At 37.3% G+C, this 27906-nt stretch overlaps 1 protein-coding gene across 1 annotated transcript; it reads right to left on the reverse strand.

Moving 5' to 3' along the window:
• Nucleotides 1-1116: 1116 nt before the first annotated feature.
• LOC110955089 (RAB40c, member RAS oncogene family) lies at nt 1117-27747 on the reverse strand. The gene is made up of 6 exons (XM_022199941.2): nt 27594-27747; nt 17186-17246; nt 13577-13637; nt 13409-13486; nt 9390-9612; nt 1117-7449 (listed from the first exon to the last, which is right to left on the reverse strand). Exons 1-6 carry the CDS (start codon nt 27733-27735, stop codon nt 7175-7177), a joined length of 840 nt encoding a protein of 279 aa, XP_022055633.1. The 5' UTR covers nt 27736-27747; the 3' UTR covers nt 1117-7174.
• Nucleotides 27748-27906: the final 159 nt, after the last annotated feature.

Genomic DNA, 27906 nt, shown 5'->3' on the forward strand with positions numbered 1-27906 from the left:
CCTCAACAAACAGTAAATTCAGGGAATGTCACCCAAAAAGAAAAAAAAAACTTCAAAAGTTTAAACATTAAAATTCTGTCTAAACTGAACACATTACCAGTAATAACTTAATATTTAAGTTTTGTTTCAGTTTTACCACTTTAAAGCACTTTTTCTCAGATTATGTGTAATTCAATTAAATTTTTTTTTTACTGTAGCTTTTCAATGCAGAACTTTTACTCAAATATTTTCACAGCACGGTAATAATACCTTTACTTCTTCCACTGGTGAAATAAATCCCTTCACAATCAAATTCACAATTAAACTCTGCCTCCATGCACAATGTACTCTAATTTAGACTTTAAATATGTTTTCATAAAAATAAAAAAATCATATTTACATTTATTTTAATTAGCATAAAGTTATTTAAAATTAAATCTACAATACATTAACTGATATTACAGTAAATTATTTATTAAAACAACTGTTAATCCTCTTAAAAATATTCTAGATTTGTTTTCATTTCTTTTTCCCCCAAGAAAAGACTTGTTTTCATACGCTATTATCTGCTAAATAACAGAAGCAGATTATTGTCCAGTACTTCTAGGTGTTTTTTTTAAGTATGAAACCAAAAATGTAGAAGATTGTTAGCTAAAATAAATAAATAGAAAAAAACATTTTTAGATGGATTAAATATTTCAACATGCAAAACAAAAAACAAAAGAAAAAAACATAAAAAATATACTTAGAAGAACCTATAAACATAATTTTTGACTTAAAATCCCCACAAACTGGTGCTTTCCCACAAATCAAACGTACTTTCAAAATAAAACAGTGCAGTATGAGTGTTTTCCAAATTCTAATCTCGTTCAGTACTTCAGTAGATTAACTTTAAAATATTGCTCAAAAAAACATTAAATAAAACACAAAATAAGAAGATTTTAATGCTGCATCAGAACTACAGTCCGACTGTGTTGGTTAATTTTCAAAATAAAACCAACAGGGGGCAGCATGCTCTAATAAACCATTAAGTCCATTGAAGCCGATTCACAGACCCAGATGTGTTCTGTATATGTGAAATAATAGATAAATTAGCTTTCCTTTTTAATATTATATGAAATCAAATCCGGAAACGTGTCGACTCCAACATTCAATATTTTTATTGTGAAAAAGTCTCTTCATACACGTCGCCTTGAACTGTACAATCAATAATTTAAAAAAACAAACAAAAATAAAGGAAAAATGTTCAGGTTTGTGTTTGAAGAACGTCACTCTCTCTCTCTCACACACACACACACACACACACACTCACACAACATAATAGTGTTTTACAGGTTTTTCCTTTTCGTCCGGCGGCCTCAGAGGGCAGCCCTGCCGCGGTCCTGAGTCCAAGCTTCCAACAATCCTCTGAAAACGGCTTTTTAACGGATTTTAAAATAGAAACTTGGCTCAAAGTGGGTAAAAAATTAAAAAAACGAAGCTACGACATGACACCAAGGAGCATTTTTACACCAAGGGAGGCTGAAAATGTTGATAAAAGTCACATCAGGGGAAAAAAAATCTAAAAATGTTTGCAAAAAGTTTTCCTTAAACACTGAAATGATGGAGCTGCTTCTAAATCTCTAAAAAAAAACTCATAAAAAGCTGCACCGACAGTAAAACCACGACTAAAGGTTCCTAATTTGAGGCTCTGGAATCGCTTTCTGAGAAAAAAAATAAACAAAAGCATAAAAAAACGTATAAAAGTCGACCTCTGAACGAGATTCAAAGTTGATTAAATCAAATTCTAATTCATGAAATCAACAGAAAACTAATAAACGTGAAGCGCTGCCTTTTCTCATCGATACTTCTTCACATCTTTCTTGCACGTTTTTGTCAGTTTCAAAACCCAAACTGTGCAGCCAAATTAAATATTTTAGACGTAGATGTCTGTGATTTTAGGAAACTTTGGGATCTGCAGGAGGACTTTTGCAGATGTGAACAAATTTTAAACCAGCAGGAGATGAACTGAAATGAGAGAAAGAAGAAAAAAATCTGGTATTTAAGTTGTCACAAAATCACAGAGAGCATCTGATCCTGCAATGCAAAATTCTATTTTTTTAAGTAAATAACTGCAAAGTTTTCTCTTCAGGACCCTAAAAGTTGTTTTGAGTATAAATAACTGAAATAACAGGTTGTGGTTGTGGTGTTTTAAAGGATTACAGAACTGAACATTTGAACTGACAATTTGATTCTGCAATGCAAAATTCTACTTTATAAAGTAAACAAGAGCAGAATTTTGCTCTTTAGCCTCCTAAAAGTAGTTTTATTTGAATAAAAATGATTAAAATGAAACAACCATTGATAGAAAATAGCAGATATTTATGTTTTAAGAGCTTCTGTAACTCAATCATTTTCTCTTTAGGACCCTAAAAGTTAATTTATTCGAGAAAACAGAAGATATTTTAGTTTTAGGGGCTCAAAAGACAAAATGTTGCAGAAAATTGAAATTGCATTAAAGTGACTAAAATGAGTGAAAACGGGTGTGTTCGGTTTGAGCTGCAGAAATGTGACAGAAATCTGAACTAAAATCAGTCAAAACATGTTTAGATAAAAAGAACGAGTCCAGCAACATGAAAACAAACAGAAACATGGAGCTGAAAGTGTTTACGAAGGTGTTTCTATGGAACGGCGGAGGAGAAACGAAGGATGGAAGAGCAGCGAGGAGCATCTATTATTCAGCAGCTATGAATCATGGGACGGCAGGCGGAGGCGGATCACAGCTGAAGATGCTGCATTCCGTCCCGCGGGAAATCCAGCCGCTCGGAAGAGTTCACGTGTCAGAAGTCGTTTCCGCACGAGTGATCGCCATTTGTCCCGACGCACTCGAATGCGGCACAGCGAAGGAGAAACAGGAGGCTCATGATCGCTTTAATCGATTCCTCCTGACGTCGACCGAATCGTATCGTCTGGAGACAAACACATTCTGTCTCTCTCATGTGATTAAGATATATGTTGAAGGAAATCACGTTAAATCGGCAAAAACGATAAAAATAAATGAGTCTTGAGGGTGGAATTCCAATTAAAGTCATCGAAATGTGTTTTTTTAGGTTTTTAAATTAAAGTCTGCATCTTTAAACTAAAGCAGCTGCGTGATTAAATCCAGGAAAAATGATTTTTTTTAACGCAAAATAACGTTTTTCTCCTCATATATCTTCATTTATGAAGCACTAGTTTGTCCATATTAGATTCTCTCTGCTCAGAAAATCCAACATTGTTCATCAATTCATAGCAGAACTATGGCGTCACAATAAAAATCTACTTCGGTTGTATTTAATTTGCGTAAATTTAAAAGACCTTCAGCTCCACATATCTGCTATTTTTGGCCGCTCTGGGATCTAAATGAGGATTTTCACAGCTTTGAATTCATTTTCAACCAGCAGGAGACAGATTGAAATGACGCTAACTGAACTAATTCGCTCACGAAAGTTAAAAAAAAAAAAAAAAAAAAATCAAGCGAGACGGTCAACTCAATTTTGTTTAGCTGGCAAAATTCAGCTTCCTGTTGCAAATATTTAATCCATTGGAGTAATATGAGCAAATTACAGGTTTTATTCCGTTTTTCTGGCACCAAACAAGATGTGTTTTAGTGTAAATGTCAAACAAATTTGAGGCAAATGTTCAAATTGTTGAAAATGAAATTAAACTCATCAGAAGGGGGCGCTGTAGCTTGGTTTGCTGTAAAAAAAAAAAAAAGGCAGTCGAAGAAGAATTTTACTGCTTTCACAACTTTTTCTGATGCAAGTTTTAAAAACGTGCGTAAAAATTTTTTACAGCACCAAATGAGGTGGAAGACGTCCCATTTTTTGTCTGGAAGATTTTAGCAAATTGTTGAAAATATTTACAAGTTAAATCATCAAATTCTGTTGTTCTGGCACCTAACAAGACAGGTTTCAACGTCAAGCAAATATGAAGCAAACATTCGAAATGTTTAAAAAAGTAGCTTCCATGAACTGTGTTGAAGAAATTTAACTCAGCAGAAGGGGGCGCTGTAGCTTTGTTAGCTGTAATAAACTGTAGAAGAAGAACTTTTTCTGGTGCGGTTTTTCAAAATGTGCGTAAAAACACATTAAAACACCAAGTCATGTCATTTATTTCCCAAGATTTTAGCACTTTACTGTAAATATTTACTTTATTCCGATGGAGTTAAATTAGCAAATTGTGGACGTTTCACGTTATTTCGTCACCTGACAAGTTTGTGTTTCCACACAACTGTTCAGCAAATATTGTAACTTTCGTATTCCTGATTAATGTGTTTATTCAACTTTTTACTCTCCACCTTCCGCTGAGCAAAACATTGCATATTAAAGCATATTAAGCATATTAAAGAGTTTTAACTTCACATTCACATAAATTTACTTTTTCTTTTCAGTCTTTCTGAAAGGAAAAACAAAAATTAGCCACTCTGAACGGACATTTTCCCGACTGCATTACAGATTTTCACTTTTTTGTGAGAAAATGCTCCATTTACTACCATAAAATGTAATTTAGCAGCATTTATGCTTGAAAATCCATCTAATAATCACCCAAAAAATGGAAGTCATTCGCAATAAATTCTCTATAAATCTGTCAAAAATTGTCCAGCTCAACACTGCGAAGCTTTACAGTAACACAAATCATGAAATATTTTATTTTACTCGCCCCAAAAGCTAGAAAAACCCTCTGTAGATTGAGAACACTTTCTGTGTTGACGCATTAAAAGGCTGAAACCTGCAGAAGTGGAGCCGCTCAGAGAGGACTGGTAAATATGGGTCAGTGTTTACTATCAATACTGGGAATATTCCACCTTAACACCAGTCCAGCTGCTCTGACTGGTTTCTGTCCACGCCCTGCAGACCTTCACCGAAATAAAAACACAGCAGGAAAAAGAAGATGAACGCGGTGGTGATTTTGGCACAAATGGTGAAAATGGAACCAAAATATTCACCTCATGTCTTAAGGATCAGCAGCTGTAGTCGACTGAGACTCGAATCATGACCAGCTTTCATGCAATAAATTAAACAACTAGCTTCTCTCTATTCTACATGTTCAGTTTAGAGCTGCAAATAATGACATTAACAATCATTTTCAGTCATTAAAGAGTTAAAAATGTCCAGTTCAAAAACCTAAAACAGTCAAAAATACAAAAATAGCCAAAAACACAACAGGGATGCCAGCAAATACATTTTCCTTTTCGCTTTCTGAAGCCCAAAACTCAAAAGTTACCTTAAAAATAATGAGCCAAAATGACAAAATTTGTTGGCAAGAAACTGTAAAAACATTAAAAAATTGTCACATTCTTCAACTAATCGTGTGCGATGTATGGTTCAGTTTGGAAAATCAACCAAATCTCTGCTTAAAATTGATTTTAAAAAAAATCACTCAAAAATTCACCCAAAATAAACAGTTTGCTGTAATAAAATAGTGTAAAAAAACTAAAAATTCAGCGATTTTCTGCACAACTGGGAAGCCATAACTACGACCAACTGTCACGTGATAAAAATTCAGTTTACAGGTTGAACTGCAGGCAGAGCAGAGAGGAAGATCAAAGCTACCGGATCAATAAAATAAATGCAGCATGGCTCAGAAACAGTGAACAGAGGAGCAGGTTGTTGGAAGATACATTCAGCATGGTGAAACTGTTAAAAATGTTGGTAGAAGCTGTAAAAATGTAAATAGTTAAATATCCATAGTATGTGGAGCTTCTGATTATATTTCCAGTGTTGGTGACAGCTGGGCATGCTTGGAAAATTTAAATTCAATGCAAGAAATTGTGATTATTTTTGATTGTATTGCAGTGAAAAACGAGCCACAGTGAGTAAGAATGTGACAAGAACGGGAAAAAAAACACCCTGAAACTGTTCATTGGGGTCCTAACGTTAAATAAATTAGGAAAATTAATGAAGATTGGTTTTCTGTCGATGGATAAACTGATTTTTAACATTTGTTTTTAATTATAATGCTGCTGCACACAGGTCTGTGGGGGAGTCTGGAGGGAGAATGCCTCATTTTGACAAAAAAAAAAGATGTTTCTGATGTGTTTGACAGGTGAAGTGTGAAAACTGAAAGCATCTCTAAGCGCTCAGCAGGAAGGTGAAACGAGAAAGAAGAAGAATAAAAATCTCTGGACTACAAATCCCAGAAGCTGCATCACTTATTTATCCAAACAAACATGTTTATTTAAAAGGATAAATCTACATTTTATGGAATACTGCAGCACCGAATGAGGATGAATCTGTTGCTGAAAACACATTTCCACCCTGTTTGTTGGTTCAAAATAATGAAACTATGTATTTATGAGCCACATTTAGATCCCAGATTCTCCGTTTGTGTTTTAACTGACGGTTATGTTGAAAACTATTCCACACCGGGAGCTTTTTCTTTGTAACAACCGCCACATGTGATTCCTGATTCGCCTCTGAGCAGCTCTGCGGTCGAATTTGTCAGAGTTTTGTTTCCCACTTTGCAGAAAAGAAAAAGGAAAAAAAAGTTCATAAAAGATGGAGGCGCCTTAAATAGGCTGACTATTTTTGCACGGTCTCCACGGCAACAAGCATCGCCAGCTCCCCCGTCTAAGCGGGAGGCTCTGCAGAACAACAACAACATAAAATGGATTTTTGTGATTCGTGGTTACTGTCGGGCTTCAAGCGAGAACTCTGTTTATTAAAAATGCAGCGTAAAAGGAAGAAAGAAAAGTTCAGACTTGGACTCAAGGCACACGGACAAGACTGGACTCAGCAGCATCTCTGGGAACTTTAAGGTGGAATAAAACCGCCGGCCCACCGGTTACTAGTGTTTTTGTTCATTAGCTTATTGGTCAGCAAATAAACGGAGAGAAAAAAAACAGAGAAGAAAGAAAGAAGAGTGAGAGTTTGAGGTGTCACGGCAGGCGTCGTGCATCACGTATGTGGAGTAACTAAACGTGGTGAAGGTTTCTGTACATGTAGTCGACGCTCCGGCAGCTCGAGTGTTTCTAGCAGAAGCGTGTAGTGAGGATCAGCTCGGAGAGTTTCGGCTCTCCGACATCCCGCGGCGCCGTTCGAGCCTCCTCACCTGGAAAGTTCTGTTCCACCCGTGAAGGCGTCCGTCCCGTCATCCATCATTCCTGCTCTTCAGCTCTTCAGGTTCAGGGATTCTCCTCCGGCCGGCGTCCTGATCTCACGACCGCCGCCAGCAGTTAGGAGATCTTGCAGTTGTTGCGGGTGCAGTTCTGCGGCGGACTCTGCGGCGGACGGATGGACTTGGAGCGCTTCAGGCTGTTGCCCTTGGAGCCGCCGGCCGGGTTGGCCAGCGAATAGGAGCGTCCGTGCATCATGACGGCGTTCATGCCGTTGGCCATGGAGAAGGACTTGAGGTGCGACTTGATGGCGACGGGCAGCGGCAGCTTGTCGATGAGGTGGACCGGCGTGCACGACACGATGGCTCTGCAGCAGAGGTCCTGGAGGCTGAACACTGCAGGACAAAAACAACACCTTCAACCTGCAGGAATGTCGCCAAAACCAGACAAACTGAAGCTTTTATTCTGACACACAAACCTTTAATCAATCTGATGCTAATTAAAAGTGTCTGAATAATAAACCGCCAACTAGGGATGTTTTTAGCAGAAACCAGCTGAACTTTCCTACAGCTTTTTCTAGCATCACCTACAGGTTCCAATGATATCAAATGAAGACTTTTAGCAGCGAGTCAGAAGGGGTTTGGGGAGCATGTTTCCATGGTAACAAAGGAGGAGGAAACATTTAAAAATGTAACTAATCTAAGTTAATGTAAAAGTCCCATATTGTTCCCCAACATGGTTCATTTTTCGTCACTCTACAACTCTATTTAGTCTTGCTTTGCTCTGTTAAACAAGCTGCTGCTCGCCCCTCATTTTGCACAAGTTTCAAGACAGTTTAGATGAATTATTTGTAATTTTAGACATTTCTTTGTCATTTTGGACAAATTTTGAGACATTTCATTACAGGTTTTAGTCATTTTTGGGCAAATTCTGAGACACTGCAAAGACGTTTCAAGATGTTTTGGACCAATTTTTTGTCATTTTGGATGAATTTTCAGTCATTTTGGAGACGCTTCAAGACAGTTAAGACAAATTTTGGACAAATTTTTTGTCATTTTGGACCAATTTTTAGTAATTTTGGACACATTTTGAGACGCTGCAAAGATGTTTCAAGACATTTTTTACCAACTTTTTTTGTCATTTTCAACAAATTTTGAGACATTTTGAAGAATATAGCAAGACCAGAATGGAAAAATCTCTCCTCTGAACAAAGACTGTAACAGATTCTAAAGATTTTTCTTTAGAGACAAAAAATGGATCTGGAGAAACCAAGTCTGTCAGCACTGGCCGTCCTTGCAATGACTTTTACCATGTGAATGTGAGATTTTTTTTTTTTTTTTTTTTAAATGTGATGTATTGCTTTGTCTGCTTTCTCTCTTATCTGCTCCAGGGACTGCAGATGGAAACTAGACGAGCCCTCAGTAGATGGCAGAACCACGCCCATGCATGCAATATGCCAGAAATGTGCTAAGTGACCCCTGTGACCTTGACCTTGACCTGCTGACCTCTAACTCCACAACTGAGCAAGGGACCTTAGACCGATCTTCAGTGCCAAGTGTGATTATCCTGACTTCAGCACTTGCAGAGATATCTGAACAGACATACCCACCCACCCACCCACCCACATACATACTGACGCAGCCAGTCAGATACCGAAGTGAATGCAGTAACCCTGCTGACGTACGTCAGGCGTGGTTAACTAGTGAGTACACGATAATCTGGTACAGAGCATCTTTACCTTGTGTTTAATTTTCTTCTGTACATGGTCCCTGTCATATAAACTAATTTAAAAAAACAAGACATTTTGGACCATTTAAGTCATTTTGGACAAATTTTGAGACATTTTGAAGAAGTTTCAAGACATTTTTGACAAATTTTAAGCCACTACGGACAGGTTGTTGCCATTTTGCACATTTTTTTTGGCTGAATAAAAAGCGCAAAACTGAAACTAAAATGCAACTAAGGAAAACAACTACAACTGACCTACTAAATGTCCTGTTTACAGTGAAAAACGATCTCCGTCTGCTTCCAGGAGAATACTTCAGAACTCGTGCTGCTTATTTAACACGTCTAATGAGCAGAGAGTCTCGGCACATCGAGCTACTCGCCGCTAAATCTCCGAGGGTGTACGCAGCCATCACTTCTCACCGCTTTAATCTGTAATTACGCATGAGGGAGAGGGACCGACGACAGGAAGGAGAATTAATTAGAAGACGGGAGTCTGGAGGAACGACATCCATCTGTGGTTCATTAGTGCTCATTAACACCACAACTCTGGCTTTTTTTCTTCATGCTCTGACAGTCAAACCGGCGGTTCTGCTCAGGGTCCACCCACCTCTGTTGGGCTTCCAGAACTTCTCCATGCCGTGCCTCATCAGGACGATGCGCGACAGCTCCGTGAAAGACTCGATGACGTTGAAGTTGCACAGCGGGCTAACCTCGAAGAAGGTCATGCCGTTCTTCTCGGCGTACGCCCTCGCCTGCTCTGTGGGAACCTGCCGCTTGAAGGCCAGGTGGAGGCGGTTCCCGACGAGGATCCGAGGAACACCTGGGGCATGCTGGGAGGCAGGAAGACGACAAGTTTGAAGACTTTTAGGACATGTTTAGTCATTCTGGACACATTTTAAGATGTTATAGACAAGATTTTTTCATTCTGGACCAGGTTTTTGTCATTTATGACAAATTCTGAACAAATTTCAAGACATTTTGGACAAAGTTTTAGAAATTTTGGACACATTTTAAGACATGAAGACTTTAAGACATTTTGGAAAAAAATTGAGACATTGCAAAGAAGTTTCAAGAGATTTTGGAATTTTTTTCACATTTTCGACAATTTTTTTTGGGACATTTTCAGTCTCAAGACATTTTGGTTGGATTTGTTGTTTTTTTGCTAAGACACAATCATGAAGTTTGACTTTTCTAGATGTTTTGGACAAATTTTAAGACAATGCAAAGATGCTTCAAGACATTTTGGACAATATTTTTGTCATTTTGAACCCATTTTTTCATGTTTGAGCAGAAGCTTCAAGACATTTTTGACAACGTTGTAGTTTTTTTGGGACACATTTTGAGACATGAAGACTTTTCAAGATGTTTTTGAAAAATTTTTAGACAACGTGAAGACATTTCAAGACATTTTGGATTTTTTTTTTTTTTTTGACATTTTTAACCAGTTTTTTATCATTCTGACAAATTTTGAAGAAGCTTCCAAGACATTCTGGATAAATTTCAAGAGACTATGGACAGGTTTTGGTCATTTTGGGGCAAAATTCAACACATTATAGACACGTTTCTTGACATTTTGAAGAAGTTCATGTCAGTTTAGATAAATTCTAATTTTGGAGATATTTTTCATTTTTGGACGATTTAGTGACCACTTTGATAATATTTTTGTTTACATTCATTCATAACTGGTCAATCAGCAATAAAGTTCAATAAAAACACTTAGTATTTCATATTAAATGTATTCTATACGTTTAGTTTTGTGTTATTGAGATATGCAGCAACACGTGGTTCAGAAGATACTAGTTGATTTCTGCATTATCACGTTTTTTGTAAATGTGAGCTCAAAGATCAAACTTTTCATAACAGCTTTAATTGTCTTTTTCATATTTCAACTCACTCATGTTCAGAGATTATTTGATCTGCATGTCAAATATTCACAATCAATGGCGTGATGAGAATTAACAGTGAATATTTCAGGTTTTTATCTGTAATAGTTCCTCAGATATTGTTGTTCAAACAGCCTCAAATTTAAAACTGTGTGAAAAACCTGCCGGAAGCAATTTTAAACACAATTATCTCGAAAATTATTTGATACGTCACCGTAAAATTTCAGAAACATCTATAAATATTCATATTTTATGCTATTAAAAACTAAATCCAAATCAAAGGTGCTGGAGCAGAAATTATTCTAAAAATGTGATGATCTGGGATGACATTAACTCACTGCTTCACGTGTCAAATAAAACGTTCTGGAAGGTAAAAACAGGGTTTGTAGCTGCTTAAGTGAAACTGGAATCGCTTCCTTGCAGACATCCAGCTGATTAAATGCATGAGACGTTAATACAAAGTGACCAGCGGAGGTTTGTTATTAATTCAACAAGCTGGCGGCGGCAGGTCTCTCTAAATCATCTCCATCTGTTCTGACAAACTGAATGAAACATGAAGGCAGCGAGAGGCCGACCTCCTCCAGACTGTCACCGCTCATCAGCTTCTCCAGATTCCTCCTGTTGCCTCTTCATGCTCAGAGCCTCGGCAGCAGAGACTGAAGGTTTTGTCCCGATTTGTTTGACATCAAAATACACAGTACGTCTCAAAAGAGCAGTTTTAGAGAGTTTTTAACACTCTGTACTCACATTACCAAATATCTGGACACTGTTTTGTGACAGAATCTTAACACAGAGATCACTGTTAAACCATCTTTTGCAGAACCTTGTTTTCAGAACTATAATCCGCCTTAACCTAATGGAGACTGCTGGGTTTAATGTATTTAACCATCCGAGCCTCAAAACATGAACTGAAATTCGAGTTATCAATGCAAAAATTGCCAAAATTGCAACATTTGTCACAGCAAGAAACCAGAAAGCCACGACGAATCAGCAGATTTTCAATTTTCTGTCGGTCCTTGAACTACTCACATCCAAATCTGAGCTGAAAATTGTGATATTTTTGTCAAAATCGCGATATTTTACGTCTCATTTTAAATTTCACAAAAAATACACAGCTTGTATAAACCATAGTGAAATATTGAATTTTGTCATGTACATTGATTAGAAATCTATATAAATTAAAACAGTGGTGACAAATTTTAAAGCAATTATATCATATGATTGATATATTAATATAATAACAAAAAAGTAAGCAGCTGGGTTACAACGGCAAAGATTTACTTTAATAACTAGAATGTCTACAGTCAAAAATAAATTAAAAAATGAAATGTATTTATTTCACAAAAACATTTCTCATATTTACTTTTGCATTTGTGCTTGAAATGTACTTAAACAAATAAATAAATAAAAAAAATCTAAATAGCTGGGATAAACATCCAAGCAATTATATTATATAATTAACATAATAAAATATCATTTTTAAACAATCCAGCTAAATGCTGCAACAAGGATATATTTCACTAGCTGGAATGCCTGCAGTCAAAATAAATGTAAAAAATGAAATGTATATATTTTCTAAACCCATTTTAAAATTTGCATTTTCATTTCTCACATTTACTTTTGCATTTGTGCTTGAAAATGTATTTAATAAATAACCTAAAATCTAAATATTTGGGGATAAACTTCCAGGCAATTACATTATATAATTAATATAATAAAATATATTTAAATTTATAATATTACTTCTATTAATATTAATTATTTAGTTTTATCTAAATACTCCTCCTGCTGACACACAGGAGCAGCAACAATGCCTGAATTCCTAAAAAATGATTTATTCATTTTACAAGCAAGTTCAATTAATTTAATTTCCTTCGTCAAACAGCAGGAATTAATACTAATGATAAAAATGGTCGTCTGCAGCCGTGCACAGAGTAAAAGTGTTATTAGTGCAGTAATAGTAGATGCTGTTTATCTTTCATCATCGCGGCTGTTTATGTGGACGGTGGTGGTGCTTCGGTGGAGGTGGAGCAGGAAAAGGCCAAACTGGAACTCACATTCCTCAGGCCGAAAATACCACCAAGCACACAACACACACACAGAGACACACACAACACGCGGTGACAAGGCGGACATCCTCTGAGTTTCCAAGTTAGCAGGAAGGACATGAAGCAGCTCAGACTCCGGTTCAGTGATTCACTGCCTCAGTTCTACATTTTATATTTAAAGTCTCAGAGCAGCTGGAATTCTCAGAAATAAAACATGATGCGGCACAAAATAAGACAAAATAATAACCGAGAAATAAAGGAAAGTGTGGACGATGAATATGGATATGATCATTTTTAGCTAAAAATGATCATTTGTGCATTTTTGCTAAAGAACTGTTTTGATTTTCAGCTATTTATTAACCAAATTAGCAATTAAAGTTGAAAAATCTAGCATTTCACATGATGATTCTCTTTAATTTCAGTAAAATAAATAAACTCAACTTTCTTTTCGATTTCATGAAAATTGAAATCCTAATTTTAAAGATTTCTTTTGCATTTTTACTTGAAGGTTTGTCACCAACTATTTAGATTTTCAGGTAATTATTAACACAATTTTCTACTAAAAATGAAACTAACAAAAAATGCCGAGCAACTGAAAATCAAAATGAAAACTTCAGAAAGCACTTATTGGACTCAATGGCTGCTGATGTTTTTAAAATGGATCTTGTTTGATGTTCAGCAGAGATTAGTTTCACCTCATCGATCTCTCTGATCCACCTGTCGATGCCGTCGAAGGACCACCGATTAGTGATGTCGTAAACCAGCAGGATCCCCTGAAACCAGCACAAAATAGCGCTTTACATATCTATAATAACTCAGGTAGGTGTAGTTTATGTAGAATAAAGTTTGTGTTCGTTCCTCACCTGAGCTCCACGGGAATACGAGCGGAATATGGTGCAGAACCTCCCCTGTCCTGAAGTGTCCCTGAGGAGAAAAGATACACGGAGACACTCAGACAAGACAAACCACCAACCGACTTGCAGATTTTAATCCAAAAACTCAGCAGCCGTGATCAAATGTACATGTAACGGAGCAACGAGAGGCCAAAGCTGAAGCAGAAACATGCGATAACCTCTTCTGTTTGTGCAGTTTGGACCAATTTTTACTCACTTTGGTAAACTTCAGACATTTTGAAGAAGTTTCAAGAAGTGTCTTTGTAGTCATTTCGGACAAAATTGTGACATTTCGAAGTTCTTGTCAATTAAGATAATTTTGAGAGAGGTTTTGGAGAAGGTTCAAGACATTTTGGATGACTATAGAATGACTTAAACATGCTTTTTGTTCTTTGAAACATATTTTCAGACACCTTGGACAGGTTTCAAGACATTTTGGACCAATTTGTAGCCATTTTGGACTCATTCTGAGTTCTGCTTGTGCTTTATAAACTGCAAAATAACGCTTAAGTGCTGCATGTTTATCATAAACATCTGATGACCTTGTTTTCCCTCACAGGATGACGGAAAAAATCCAGCTCTATTGATTAGACTCAAGCCTCGACACGACTAACAGCCTTCATGTTGTGAGAATTACTCTCAGGGAGTGTTTGCATAAACAGACATTTAAAACAGGTGTTAACACATAAAAATATGAAACTCGACTCTCCAGTTTCACACCCTGAGTAATGTCACAGATTTATTTATCTTTAAAGAAATCTGGCGAGCAGCTGCCACCACTTTAGAGCATGAAACTTAAAAGTAGCAGCAATGGACCAGTGAACTGAGAGTCTATCCAGAGAAGAGGATCATCCGTTGTGCCACGAACAAGAAATAATTAAAGAAATGTTTTTGTTTCTTGATGCAGATTCAGTCCTGGCTTTGTTGGATGAAACTCACAGGTCAATATCTGCTTTTAGTAAAAGATTTCTGTCAAATTTTCAAGACATTTTAGACCAACTTGTAGACATTTTGATGTTTTTGTCAGTTTAGACAAATGTTGACCCACTTTGTAGACCTTCTAAGGCATTTTGGATGAATTTAGACTTATTTAAACGTGTTTTGTCCTTTTCAAGACATTTTCAGACACTTTGAAAGGGTTTAAATGTTTTGTACTAATTTGAAGTCATTTCAAACATATTTTGAGACACTTTGAAGACATTTTAAGATGTGATGGACCACTCTTTAGTCATTTTGACCAAAGTCTGAGATACTGTATAGAAGTTTCAAGTCATTCTGGACAAATGTTGAGATATTTTGAAGAAATTTTGGACCAATTTTAAGTAATTTTTGACAAATTTGGAGTCATTTGAAGACCAATTTTTAGTCATTTTGGGCAAAGTTTCAAGAAATCTGGGAACAATTTTAACTCATTTTAGACAAATTTTAGAACATTTTGATCTTCTTGTCAATTTAGACAAAAGGAGAAACTCTGGGCATCTCTAGCACAGACAACAAACATCTTTTTTTCATCTAACCTGCCAACTGTTGGCTCTTACGAAGGCATTAAACAGCCCAAAAGAGAGTATTTTTGAGAAACAAAACACACCTGCATGATCTAACTGGTGACTAAACCCACAATGTGGTTAAAGACAGTTTAATCAGAATAATAAAGGCAGCAAACACGAGGACATTTGTTGGGGAATATCCATATTTGAGTATTTGTAGCTACAGGACTGAGTGAAAATAAACCCATCATGAGTTTTGGTGACACTAATAAGTCCAGAAAATGCTTTATGCTTGTGCAGAACAGTCAGAGTCATGAGGCAGAAATGGAAAAGATGATATGAAGACGGTAAAATAACACCGAGGAGAGAGCGAGGCAGCAGAAGTAGAGAGGATCCTGCATCATACGGGGAAGACAAGGCGTCGGTTTACCCCCCCCCCGAGGAGCTGAATTCTTTGGCCTACTTCCACCAAACAGGCCTTGCGTTGCAGCGACGCAACTGACAACCAACACATCTGCTGCTGCAGCTACATGCAACCTTATTTATCAGGCAGGAAACAAAAAGCAGCAGAAAAAAGGCTCAGTGTGTGCACCTCACAGCTGCAAACACTGTAAAAAATGAACCTTTATTTGTTTCAGTGTAATTATTTTTAACAATTATTATTGTACAGATTTCTTCTGTCTCGATAAATCATAGGTTATATCCATTAAACAGAAAAAGTCTAATTTAAATGTGAATTGCAAAAAAAATATACAAGACTGTACATAATGCAAACATAAAAATCTCTATTTTTACAAGTTTGTTCTTTTATAACCAAAAACTGTTTTTACAGCATTGAAAGCAGCTGAAAAATATTTTTAAAATATTATTTTACAGATATTTGTCACAATTTGAAGCAAAAATTATGTATGTTAAGGATTAAAAATGTTTAAAGTGTTATTTTATGGATTTTCCTTGTGTTGTTACATTACAGACAATATCTCGCAAAATCACAGAAAAATATTTTAAGTTGCATGTTGACTGTAAAAAAAATCTGGTCAAAATTGTAAATAATGCCCACTTCAAAAATCTTTTACAACATTTAATAATAAAATTCCACTATTTTTTCAAAAATACTATTTCACAGATATTTGCTACTATTTAAAATAAATACTATGTATATTAGAGATTGAAAATATATATATATTTTTTTGTCATTGTTTAAGATTTTCCCTGTTTTGTTAAACAACATATTATAGCTAGCAAAAATCACAGGATAAAAGTACTGATTTTCATGTAAACTGTATAAAAACTGGCCTAAATTGTAAATATGTCCACATCACAAATCTGTATTTTTATAAATTTACATTGTGTATTTAAATCAGCTAAAAGATATATTAATTTCACAGATATTTGTTGGTATTTGAAAGAAAATTTATGCATATAAATAAGTGAAAAAAGCATTAAAATTGTTAGTATAAAGATTATTTTTCTGTTTCATTAGAGTAAAATGACAGAAAAAAATATTATTTATAATTTGACAGAAACCAAAAAAAATGTCAAAAACTGTTTTACATGATAAATTATATTTTAAGTAATTATTATTTTAGAGATCGTGACGTTCCACCAGTTTTGAATTAAAAAAATTTCTGGAAGATTTTTTTTCTTACAGTGTTCTTTCTGCACAGCATTGCAAACATGTTTCGTGTCTGCACAGCTTAACCGAGTCATCTCCTGTAATATAAGACGTATTGTGTGAAGGTTTGCTTCTCAAAATACTCTGAGTCAAGACTGAAAGCAACACATTTGTTCAAATTCAAGATGCTGAAAGATGCTCCATCGGAGTAACAGAAGCACGAGTTAATGCAGGATTTTACACCTTAATCGTCTCATTTTTTGGCTGTACGGTAAACACAAATACTGGGTTTGTATACAACGCTCCAGGTTCAGCTTTTTTTTGCATTTTTGTGTCACTGATGGTGAAGTAAGAAGAAGGCAGCTGATGCAACATCAGAGCTCTGCCTAAACTGAAAGTTTGAGAAATCCACCTGAGTTTTCTGCCCGTTTCACAGCAGCAGCAGCAGCAGCAGCAGCAGCGTTGAAGTTCACTTACCAGAGCTCGAGCTTCACTCTCCTGCCATCCAGAAGAATGGTGGTGGTTTTATAGTCGATACCTGCACAGAGAGGAAGCAGGCATCAGGCTAATAGATGCATCAACATCACAGCGACTCCACCACTTAAACCGAGGAAACATTAACACACTACAGAGGAGAGTTTTCATCCGCCTCCAAAGGCTGACATCACGCTAATCCCCTTTTTCACTTGATTTCTATCAGCAATTACAGACTCTCCCTTCCCACACTGAGCTGCAGCGATTACAGCTTTAAATTAATCAAACATAACCGTGTGTTTGCGGACTGTGCATCTGAAATTCAGAATGCTCACAATTTCAACAGCTAAACACCAGCGTCACATTTTCTACTTTGTTAATTGGACTTTAGGCTGAGATGCATGAGTTAAATTCAACAAAAACGTTATTTAAGATGAATAAAATGCCTTTATCTCATCGTTTTCCTACCTTTTTAATGGATTTTATTCTAATTTTAAGAATAAATTGGCCATTGTGCACCTTCTCCTGAACTTAACCACTTAAAAAAAGTCCAGTGGGGATTTTCGTCACGCTAACTTGTGTAACTTTTATCCTTCTGTGACCTGGAAATCATTAGAATCTTACATCTACTGAACTGCACCTCGAGCTCATAGCAGCAGCTCTTTATCAGGTGTCATATAAATGCTGCGTCTTAAAACTGACACTTTGGAATGAAGGAGTTCTCATTTCCTCCTCGCATCTCTTTTCAGTCACATCCTCGATGGAAAAGAGCACAAATGAAGAAATCGTACAGACGTGTGAGATTAAATAATAAATACCAACGTTGTCCAAACTTTCCACCTGAACTCTGCAAAAGTTTCCCCGGTGACTGTGCAGACAGCGTTTACACTGGTTGCAAAGTACAGCAACTAGCAAGTATTTCCATCGCCGATTACAAATTATTATCGTCTCAGTCAGTTGTTTGTTCACTAAAATGTCGGAAAAAGGTAAAAATTCATTACACAATTAAATTTAAAAAGCAGCGATGAAAACATTTTCTTAAAAATTACTCAAACTACCAAATCAAAATCAATTTAACAGTTTAAAAGTAGACCATTAATTGTCTCAGCTCGACTGAAAAGCAGATGTTAGGTTAGTTAATGTCCAAATTTTCCACTTTGTCTGAAAAAAAAAATCACTAAAAACATTAACAGTTAACAGCCTTATTTCATTGTCGATTAATGAAACCAGAAAATATTCCCATTTAGGAAAACATAAAGTCTGCCTTTCAGTCAAGCTGTATTTGAGCTGCCAGCTATTAAATTAAAATTTGATAATCGCTTAATGGGTTTGAGTAATATCGAAAGGAAAATTCTTGGATTTCAGCTTCTTAAATGTGAATATTTTCTGGTTTCTGTCCTTCTCTGTGACAGTAAATTGAACATCGTTGGACAAAACAGGGCATTTGTCATCTTGGGCTTTGGAAAACTGACCTTTTAGGGACCACATAACTAATCGATTAATCCAGAAAATAAACAAGTTGCTGGCCCAGTCAGCAGGAGTCATCGTCTGGGAACCAGATTTCCTGCCAATCCACAAACAGCTGCTGGGACTTGTTGGCCCAAAGTCATGCAGTGAAGCACGCTAAAACTAATCTAGCTTCCAAATAAAATCATGTTTTGGTTTAGTGAATTAAAAACACAATCCAAGAATCCCTGCGTGAGCTTTCACATGTGAATCCTGATGTGTAACTCGGATAATGTTTACAGTTTAACCGTCCGTTAGCAGCGCCGCAGGCCGCTAACACATCAGCTCTGACAAACCAGTCGGACTGCTACACCTGCCACCCAGCTGCTCCACGCCTGGACACGTTTCTGTGGGTTCCACCTGAGGCTAAACAGGTGAACCGCTGAACAGTCATGTTTATCTTTGTCGTGACACCAGATCCTTCTCTAAATCTTTGATGTTTAGTAGCTTAGATAAGGCTGGTGATATTCTACACTGTTTATAAATCAAAAAAAACAACACGAACAATGAAATTCTCCTACTAAAATGTAACACGTGAATTCTGAGCCTGTTATAAAGTATTCCTTAAAGATGCATTACAACACAGTCCCCAAAATACACATTTCCTCCTACTAACGCTAAATTTGCAGTTAAAGGAGTCTTTTTCTTAACAATAAAATGAAATATGTCAGAGCTGGTTTAAAAAAAGAACAACAGGCAGGGTCAAAAATTCAGAAAGTATGGTATCAGCTGGGTCTGGTCCTAATAAATTTAAAATTACATCGTTTATCAGACCCAGAAGCTAAAAACAAAACTGATCATTGCATTTTCAAGTTTCCAACCCATCTTGAACTAATCAAATGTGGTTCTGTCGGGAAAAACAACTAAATCTAAGCTTATAGCTGTGATATTTTGCAAAAATCTATTTTATTTAATTGAGTCTTTATAAAAGAAATGTCAAAAATAAAATGTTTGCACCTGATTTTGTAAAAAAAATAAAATAAAATTAATAAAAATTCTGCAGTTCTCGGTGCAACTGTGAAGCCACGACTGACTCAGCTGTGACCAACAGTCAAGTGGCAGAAATCCAGTAAATTCAGGTGAACTGCAGGCAGTTTTTCCACAATGAGACTGAGAGGGAAATCAAAGCTACTGGATCAATAAAATAAATGCAGCGCGGCTCAGAAACAGGGAACAGAGGAGCAAGTTGTTGAAGATACATCCAGCATGGTGAAACATCTTTTACAGCTGATGAGCAGAGTAGATGGAGAAAGTCTGTAAAGGTTGGACTAAAAATAGCCTAAAATCACTACAAAAATTGAACCTAAAAAGAAATTATCAGTCATTTTGAGCTTGTTTCAAGTAATTATGGAGAGTTTTTTTGTACATTTGTCTCTCCAGTGTCTCTAACAACTGTGTGAAAAACGGTAAACGTGGATTCCAGTGTTTTTCAGTTTTTGTCACATAAACAGCTGAACACATACAGTTTATTTTTCTTTATTCTTTACGTCATTCTGAGTTCTCTCTCCCTCTTCACTCTGTTTCCACAGAGGTGTAGGACTTTGTGTTGCAGTGAAAAATAAAAGTGCTCAGGGTTCAACAGCAAAGACACAGACACCAGATGTTTTTCAAGCAATAATCTTAACGTAAAAAAGTAAATCACACGTGCAGCAGAAACAAAAATGATTCTCACAGATGCATACATTTAAACATCTAGCACTAATTACTATAAAAACAGTAATATTTCACCCAAACAGCAACCCTTCCACTTCCTGGACTCTCCAGCGTCACCGCATCTGCCTGGAACAGCTGAAGGCTAACGGCATTAGCAATATCTTCCAATTTTCCAGGCAACATAAAGCTGCCGCCGAGCTAAAGTGCTGAGCTCAGGCCGGTCTAATTGAATTGGGGAGAGCGAGCAGAGTGCTTCCTCTCCTCCGGTTGCCAGGACTCACTTAGATATCCCAGATAATCAATAGCTGCTCTGATGTCTCCGCTGAAAACTGCTGCTTCTATTCTGGGAGCCGTGTGAAGCTTCGTCTTTTGTTGAGACGGCGTCGATTTGACTCCGTGGGAATGTCAGACACGTTCCACAAAACGAGACAGTGGGCGCAGATTTAGCTGATATGGATAAATTACCTCTCACAGCAACCATCTGACTACATCAGGAGGTAATTATGGGGGGGGGGGGGGGGTTTCTTATGCTCAGTAAACAAAGCCCAAATTAACTTAAATGTATTTAACATGCGTTATATTCTCAATTCTTATCATTCATTTTGCTGCTGGTGATTTTCCTCTGGTGCTGGCTAAATATTCCTCTATGCAGAAAACAACATGTTTTTGTGTAAAATAAAAGAATTACTTCTGAAAAACATGCAGTAAATGTTAAATAAATTCAATTTAGATGGAACACTGCATCTGAAATTACCAAATTTTTAGAACAAATCTTGCGCAACCATCTGCGATTTGTTCAAATATACCATAAAATACAGATATTTATAAAGATATGAGTGAAATTTTAGCTTCATATATTTCCGAAATTGGAAAAAAACCTCAAATATATGTATATATCAGAAATATCTAATCATATTTAGACAAATCACAGATGGTTAAGCAGGATTTTTGTCTACAAACTTTGTAATTTCAGAAGCAATGATCCAGCGAGGTTGAACTTATTTAAACTTACAAAATGTTTTTAAGAAGTAATTGTATTTTACACATATAGACAAAAACATGTTGTTTTCTGCACATTCCTGAATATTTAGCGCCCCTAAAGAGGGTTTAGCCAGCACCAGAGGAATATCACCAACAGCAAAATGACAAGAACTAAGAATAAAACGCATATTAAATACATTTGACCAGTTTCCTGAAGAAAATACTTGGTTGACAAATGGTCAGAAATCACAAGTAAATGCAGTGATTTCTGTCAAATAAGATAAAAACAGACTCGTTGCTTCTACTACAGGTGGACGAATTCTACTGTGTGGTCAAGAAAAACCCAATATGATGTAATATTTTTAGAATTTTGCTGTTATTTGGTCAAAGCAAACACTAAAAATTAAACTTCTGTGTGATGTTATGCAGACAAAACAATCAAAAACTGCATTCTAGTTGCTGTGGGAATAACCACTAAGGAATACAGGAATAAAAAAAATACAAATGGACGTTTCTAAATGTTGTTGATATAATATTTGGACATTTTTATGAGTGTCCTGTTTTTTAACATTTGCATTTTCTACACACCAAAAGGATTAGCACTGCTAATTCCAGCTCACAATGACGGATTTATGATTTCTGATCACCATAAAGAAAAAGATTAACAAGGAGGACATAATAATATAACATGATCTCCTTTGTCTCATTGACTAAAATGAGTGATTAGGCAGAAAATTAGTGACTGACTGTGTGGTTTTAGCTCCATAAAGGGATTGGAGTGTTGGGGTTACTAATCATTTCAACATTATTTCTCTGCAGCAGCCATCTGATAACAGCAGCCTCCAAGAAGAGAAGCCAATTAAAACGCTAAAGCTGCCTGAAAAGACACTTTTCGGTGCATCTGCCAGACAAGTGAGACTCTTCAATCTTTTTTTCTTTCCTTCAGCACACACCAACAATTGACTATTCCCCCGGGGCGAAGCAGCCCGGCGGCCCTTTGTTCAGCCGCGGCAGCCGACCGCTTGGTTCGACGGTAGCACTTCCACAGACGACGGTTATCGCTGGATGCAGGCCAGCTCTCCGATAACCCCCCACGCTGCAGGAGAACCAGGTTTATTGTGTGTGACAAAGAGTCGGGAGGTAAATGAACAGCTGAACCTGGTCTAATCCTCCTCAAAGATGCACAGACCGACGCTCCGAATGTTCAGCATCAGCGCAGAGCTTAGCTGGAAACGCAGCCTCGTGCCTGTCAAACCAACTTTCCTGCACTTCTTTTCCCTTCTTGGCTTTACTGTCTTTCTTCACATTTTCGTGTCGTAACGCGCTTCCTGTTGGGTAAAGCACTTGTCGATCTGAATGTGTTGTTTTTATTATTCCTCATAATACAGATTCCACATGGTCAAAACAGTGAAACTTACATGGACCCTACGGCCTGAAGTGCCTCACTAGTGTTTTACGGTTAGAAAAATTAACTTATGAGTGCTTAAAATCAATTTATAGCGAACATGATACAGATAAATCAGTACTAAGGTTATAGGGGACTGACCAAACAGCAGCAAAATGCAATAAAGGCACCGATAGAGATGGTCAAAGGATATTAAAGGGCATTTTGCTTCTTTTGCAATAAATCAAATGACACTAAGAAAGAAAAATTCCATATAAAAACGGTAGTTACCATGGTAACTGATGCTGCACAGCTAACCCGTTCTGGAGGACTTTTTAATCAGAGTTTGGGATTCAAACCAGACGTAGGAAGCGCCTCCCTTTACTTATTTTCATGATGAAGCCTGCTGAGCTGGACGTCCGTAATCTCGCTGAACGAAGCCACGCAGCTACAGCAACGCAAACTGTATGTGTCGCCATGGAAACCTACATGCAGTTACGCAGAAAAATACATAAATCTGTTTTTACATTTGGCCCTGATCTGCTGTCAAGTCTGTTTCACTCTGAAAACCAATCAGTCTGATGGCATTTATCACTGAGAATATTCAATCAATAACATTAAAATCACTTTGATTTGACCCAAAACTGAAGCAATTTCCTGTCTTTTGCTACCAAATGACCAATAAAGCTAAAGATTCTACCAAAATAACACTTTGTCATTGGTTTTCTCTTAGTTAAATATTCAGTTAACAACTATTTGTTCCTGCTGTACCATCAACACTGCATTCAACCGAAAAAGCCCCAAAAACTTGACAAAGTCGCCTCACTTCCCTGCAAAGTGTGAGCCATTTGTTTGTGCTGCTGGTCACCGAATTCATAATCAATGAGTCAGCGAGGAGGAAATGTGACAGATCGGTCTTTCCTAAAATCTGTCAGCGAGCCAATCGCAGCCCGAGGACGGCGTTATCCAATCAAAAATCTGCTCCCGATCCCCTCCTCCTGAAATATTTAACGTCCTTCCACGCTAACCTCTCTTTGCCAGAGGGATGGAAATCAATAGCGGAGCATCTGTCTGCACAAACATCCACTCTGCCTTCCATATTTAATGAAGCCGTTTGAAGGCTTTTGATCTCCCTCGCATCAATCGGATCTGCTTCCTCTTCTGGAGACTGTTTAGTAGCTGGCCCAGCTCTCGTTTTGGCAAAGTGGGGCTGCGATAAATATTTGATTAATCAGTTGATTAACTGGCAGCAATTCTGAGTCAAAAACCACCCAGTTTTCTACGACAAGTGGGCGAATATCTCTTGATTTTGGATTGGCAGGACGACTGCAAATTGTATACATGATGCATGAAACAATCAATTAAGTAATCGGGGTAATAATCATTACAATATTGCATTAAATAATCACTGAAATCAGTAGATTTATTCATCCTGAAGCTGTTTAACTGCAGCCTCTTGATAAAATTCATGGACCAAACAGGGTTCACGATGCATCAAATCAACACTGGGAAGAATAATAAAAACGGTCTTCACCAAACCTTTATATCTCTGAGATAGCGATTCTGACATCATATTTACTAGTTCAGGTCCTGAAATAGGAAATAAAATTGCATTAGTGTTAACAAACGAAAGAATATGAGTTATTCTATCAGATATGTTGACATGGGCAAAACTGGAGTTAGTAGCTAGCCTGGCTCACATTTTATCAAAGCACATCTGTAATAAATTTTTGATTAATCAGCTGATCAACCGGCAGCGAATTTGAGTCAAAAACTACACATTTTTGACTGGGAAGTCGGCAAAAATCACAAGATTTTGGAGTGTTTCCCAGATAAAACAAGGCATTTCCACACCGTCTATTTGTTGTATGAAATAATCACTGAAATAATCCATAGATTTATTGATAAAGAAGCTTTTAAACTGCAGTCCCATTTAGAATAATGACTTGGTCACGATGAGCTTTGTGTTTAGAAACTTCTAGGCCTTTGCTTTGGCATATGGAGCACTGTAGCAAACATTGAGTCATATTTTTTTGTCTCATTAACTGGGTCAGACCCTGAAATAAAGACTAAAACTTCCTGTTACGTCAGGAAATCAAAGATTTAACAGCTTAAAAGCTGCAGGCCCTGCTGTTTGCAGATCAACTTAAGTACTTCAGATATATGGAGTACCATTAGCAAACTGGACTTTTGTGTCTGAAAATAAATAATGAAAGAAAGTGGGTCGATTAGAAAGCCTAACCACAATAAATAGACTCTTATCAGCTCTTTTACTCATCATTAACACATTTAACCGCTGCCATGAAACACTTAATTTGGCAACAGCAAATGTGGAAGTCTGCAACCACGCGACCAGAGGGAGGGTCTTCACTTCACTGCCAACAGGCAGCATCAGCCTTTGGCAGAATTCATCAGATAAACGCCAGTGAAAAGAGGGTCATTCTGTAGACTGATGTATCTTTCATGAACAGTTGCTGTCATTGCTTAAAGGGAGGAGATGGAAATCAACACAGAAATGATACTTAAGGAGTAATCTGTGGTTGTAAAGATGAGAGCAAACATCTGCTCAAATTTTATCTTTAGGAATCAGTAATTCACCACTTTACAAGCTGGTATCAGTGATTTAAAGTGGAGAAACTGGGATTAATTAGGCCTGCAGGGCTCAAACGAAGCATTATTTTCATTATTGATTCATCTGTGATTAATCAGTTAGTTGTTTTGTCTATAAAATGTCAGAAAATGGTAAAAAAAAAAAAAAAAGCGTCCATCAGTTAAGACTACCAAAGCCAGAGATGACAAAGTTTTGTCCACAACCCAAAGATATCCAGTTTACTGTCGCAGGGAAGGAAAGAAGCAAAAAAATATTCACATTTAAGAAGCTGGAATCTGAGAATTTACATTTTTTTTTCTTTAAAAACATGCTCAAATCTATCATTAAAATAGCTGGCAATTGATTTAACTGACAGATTAATCACTGCAACCCTAATCTCCTGCTCACAAACACATAGAAGCTCCTTCAGCATCATCAGATTTGACTGTTCTTTGACTAGTTTTTCCTGCCTTTTCCTCTAATATCACTCCAACACATCTTTAAAATCACCTTGCAGATGTCAGAAAGTCTCCTGAGTCACGTCTCCTTCCAGTGTTGTGATTTTCACCACAAAACCACACAACAGTAACAGAACGTCTGGAGTGAAAGAGCGTTCCTCGTGTGTATAATTACTGAAGACAACCCACATGAATGGATTAACGAAGCCTTTTTACTTTTCTTCTTCGTGAAAAAAGCCTGTGAAGCCACAAATAGGGCAATCGCAGGGCCTTCGTTTTGGTGACGTGGCTGTGTGACCGCTAATATGACCGATATTGTTTGCTTATTTTTAAAAAATAGATTAGAAAAGCACCTCATATCACGTATTCCAAGTAGCTGCAGGCTTGCAAACGCAGCGATTTAACCTTCAGTGTTCAGTGCTGTGAATAACTTTCTAGGAAACTCAGATTCGCTTGTATAAATATGTTCAGCAGATAATTATAACACACAGGCAAGTCAGCATGCAGTGAATGCTTTACTAACTAACAAACAACCAGGTTTAGGTTCTAGATTCAACCCAGAACATGGTGCTTACTCATGCTACTCCATATGCCGATCTGGAAAACACCCGTTAGGAAATGTAAACGCCCGCAGGGTGTTCTACTTTAGATTTCCTGACAGAGCAAGAGGTTTATTCTCTAATCTCAAGATTTGACATACAAATGTTAATCACAAAGAAGAAAGTCATCATTAACGGTTATGAAGGTAAATGTGACAATCACAATAATGATTTTATGCGTCATTAACTTCCATTTGACTTCATATAAATGCCATAAAATCTATAGTATTTAACATCATTTTACACATGGAAGAAAGGCAACAAAACAGACTAAGTCAGCGTGACTTGAACTGGCAGAAACACTGCTATGTGTGTGATTTAGGCTGAATTTCCTGGTTTGTGGATGCGAGCGCCTACGATTAATTTACATGTAAATCAAGGCACTCATTAATCGTAATGAACGTCAAATAATTGGCAATTCATAAGCTGCAATTAGGTGAAATTAGAAGCTTATAAAGGCTGCTAATGTTCTGTAATTAGGTGAAGAATGTTCCAAACCAGTTTTATGACTCATATTTAAGTAGGTTCACTGTAAAACAAAAAGAAATAAGGGATGATTTTATAGTTTAGTTCACAATGTCATTTCTGCTAATGGATTTAATTGCAACTGTGTTCAAATTAGGCTGTTAACAACTGTTCTGTGACGGTAAATAGAATAATTTGCCTCTCTTGTTGGATGTCTCCTGGGGTGGAGGTGGGAGTTTGCATTACAGAGCAGGAAGAGACACCCAGCTTATCTGAACACCCACTCCCACAGAGAGACCACCTGATTGGGCACGGCTCCATCAGCCTTCTCCTCCTGAGCACGGAGGATGGAGCTAAGTGGGCGTTCCTGAATACACTCGCAAATGCAGCAGCTTTTTTGTTTTTTTTTTTACAGTTTGGGAGTAAAAGGAGGAGCCATACTGAGTGGAAAATATTCAATATGAGTGCTATGTAGGTCTGAGTGCTCACTGTTTTGCTGCTAGACTCTGAGGTCAATGAATAGCATTGTTCAGCAAGGATCTCAACAACAATGCACATACATTCACGGGCGTCTGAGTCACGTCCACATGAACGCCGTGTGTTATGAGGGCTAGCGTATGTGTTTATAAGGACAGTCATTGTGTGTCCTCTGCCGTCCACACGGCAGCAGCTAGAACGTTCAGGGCTTTTGTGATGAGCGAGCATGACAACACGAGGAGCCCATCACCACTTTCATCATCATCATCACAGGTTAGCTGAGGCAGGAGTGACTCACCACTACTGTAAGCGTACGGCGACTCTGCAGACCCATCCTGCAGGCTGTCCAGGATCTCCCCTTTGCCCACGTCACTGTCTCCGACCAGGAGGAACTTCAGCAGGTAGTCGTAGCTTTTCACCGGGCTGCCCTGGCTGCCCATGGCCACTCACATCTGAAGGCTAAAGGACGAGCGGCTGAAAACGTGGACGGCACCCCTCAGTGAACGTTCTCCTTCTCGCTCGAGCCCAAACTAAAAGTCTGTTAGGCCATGAACTTGCAGAGCAGAGGCGTTGAAAGTCTTTTGTTTTTGCTTCTTCTGGACTGAGCGCAG

The sequence above is a fragment of the Acanthochromis polyacanthus genome, chromosome 21 (genome assembly GCF_021347895.1).
Source record: "Acanthochromis polyacanthus isolate Apoly-LR-REF ecotype Palm Island chromosome 21, KAUST_Apoly_ChrSc, whole genome shotgun sequence".
NCBI lineage: Eukaryota > Metazoa > Chordata > Actinopteri > Pomacentridae > Acanthochromis > Acanthochromis polyacanthus.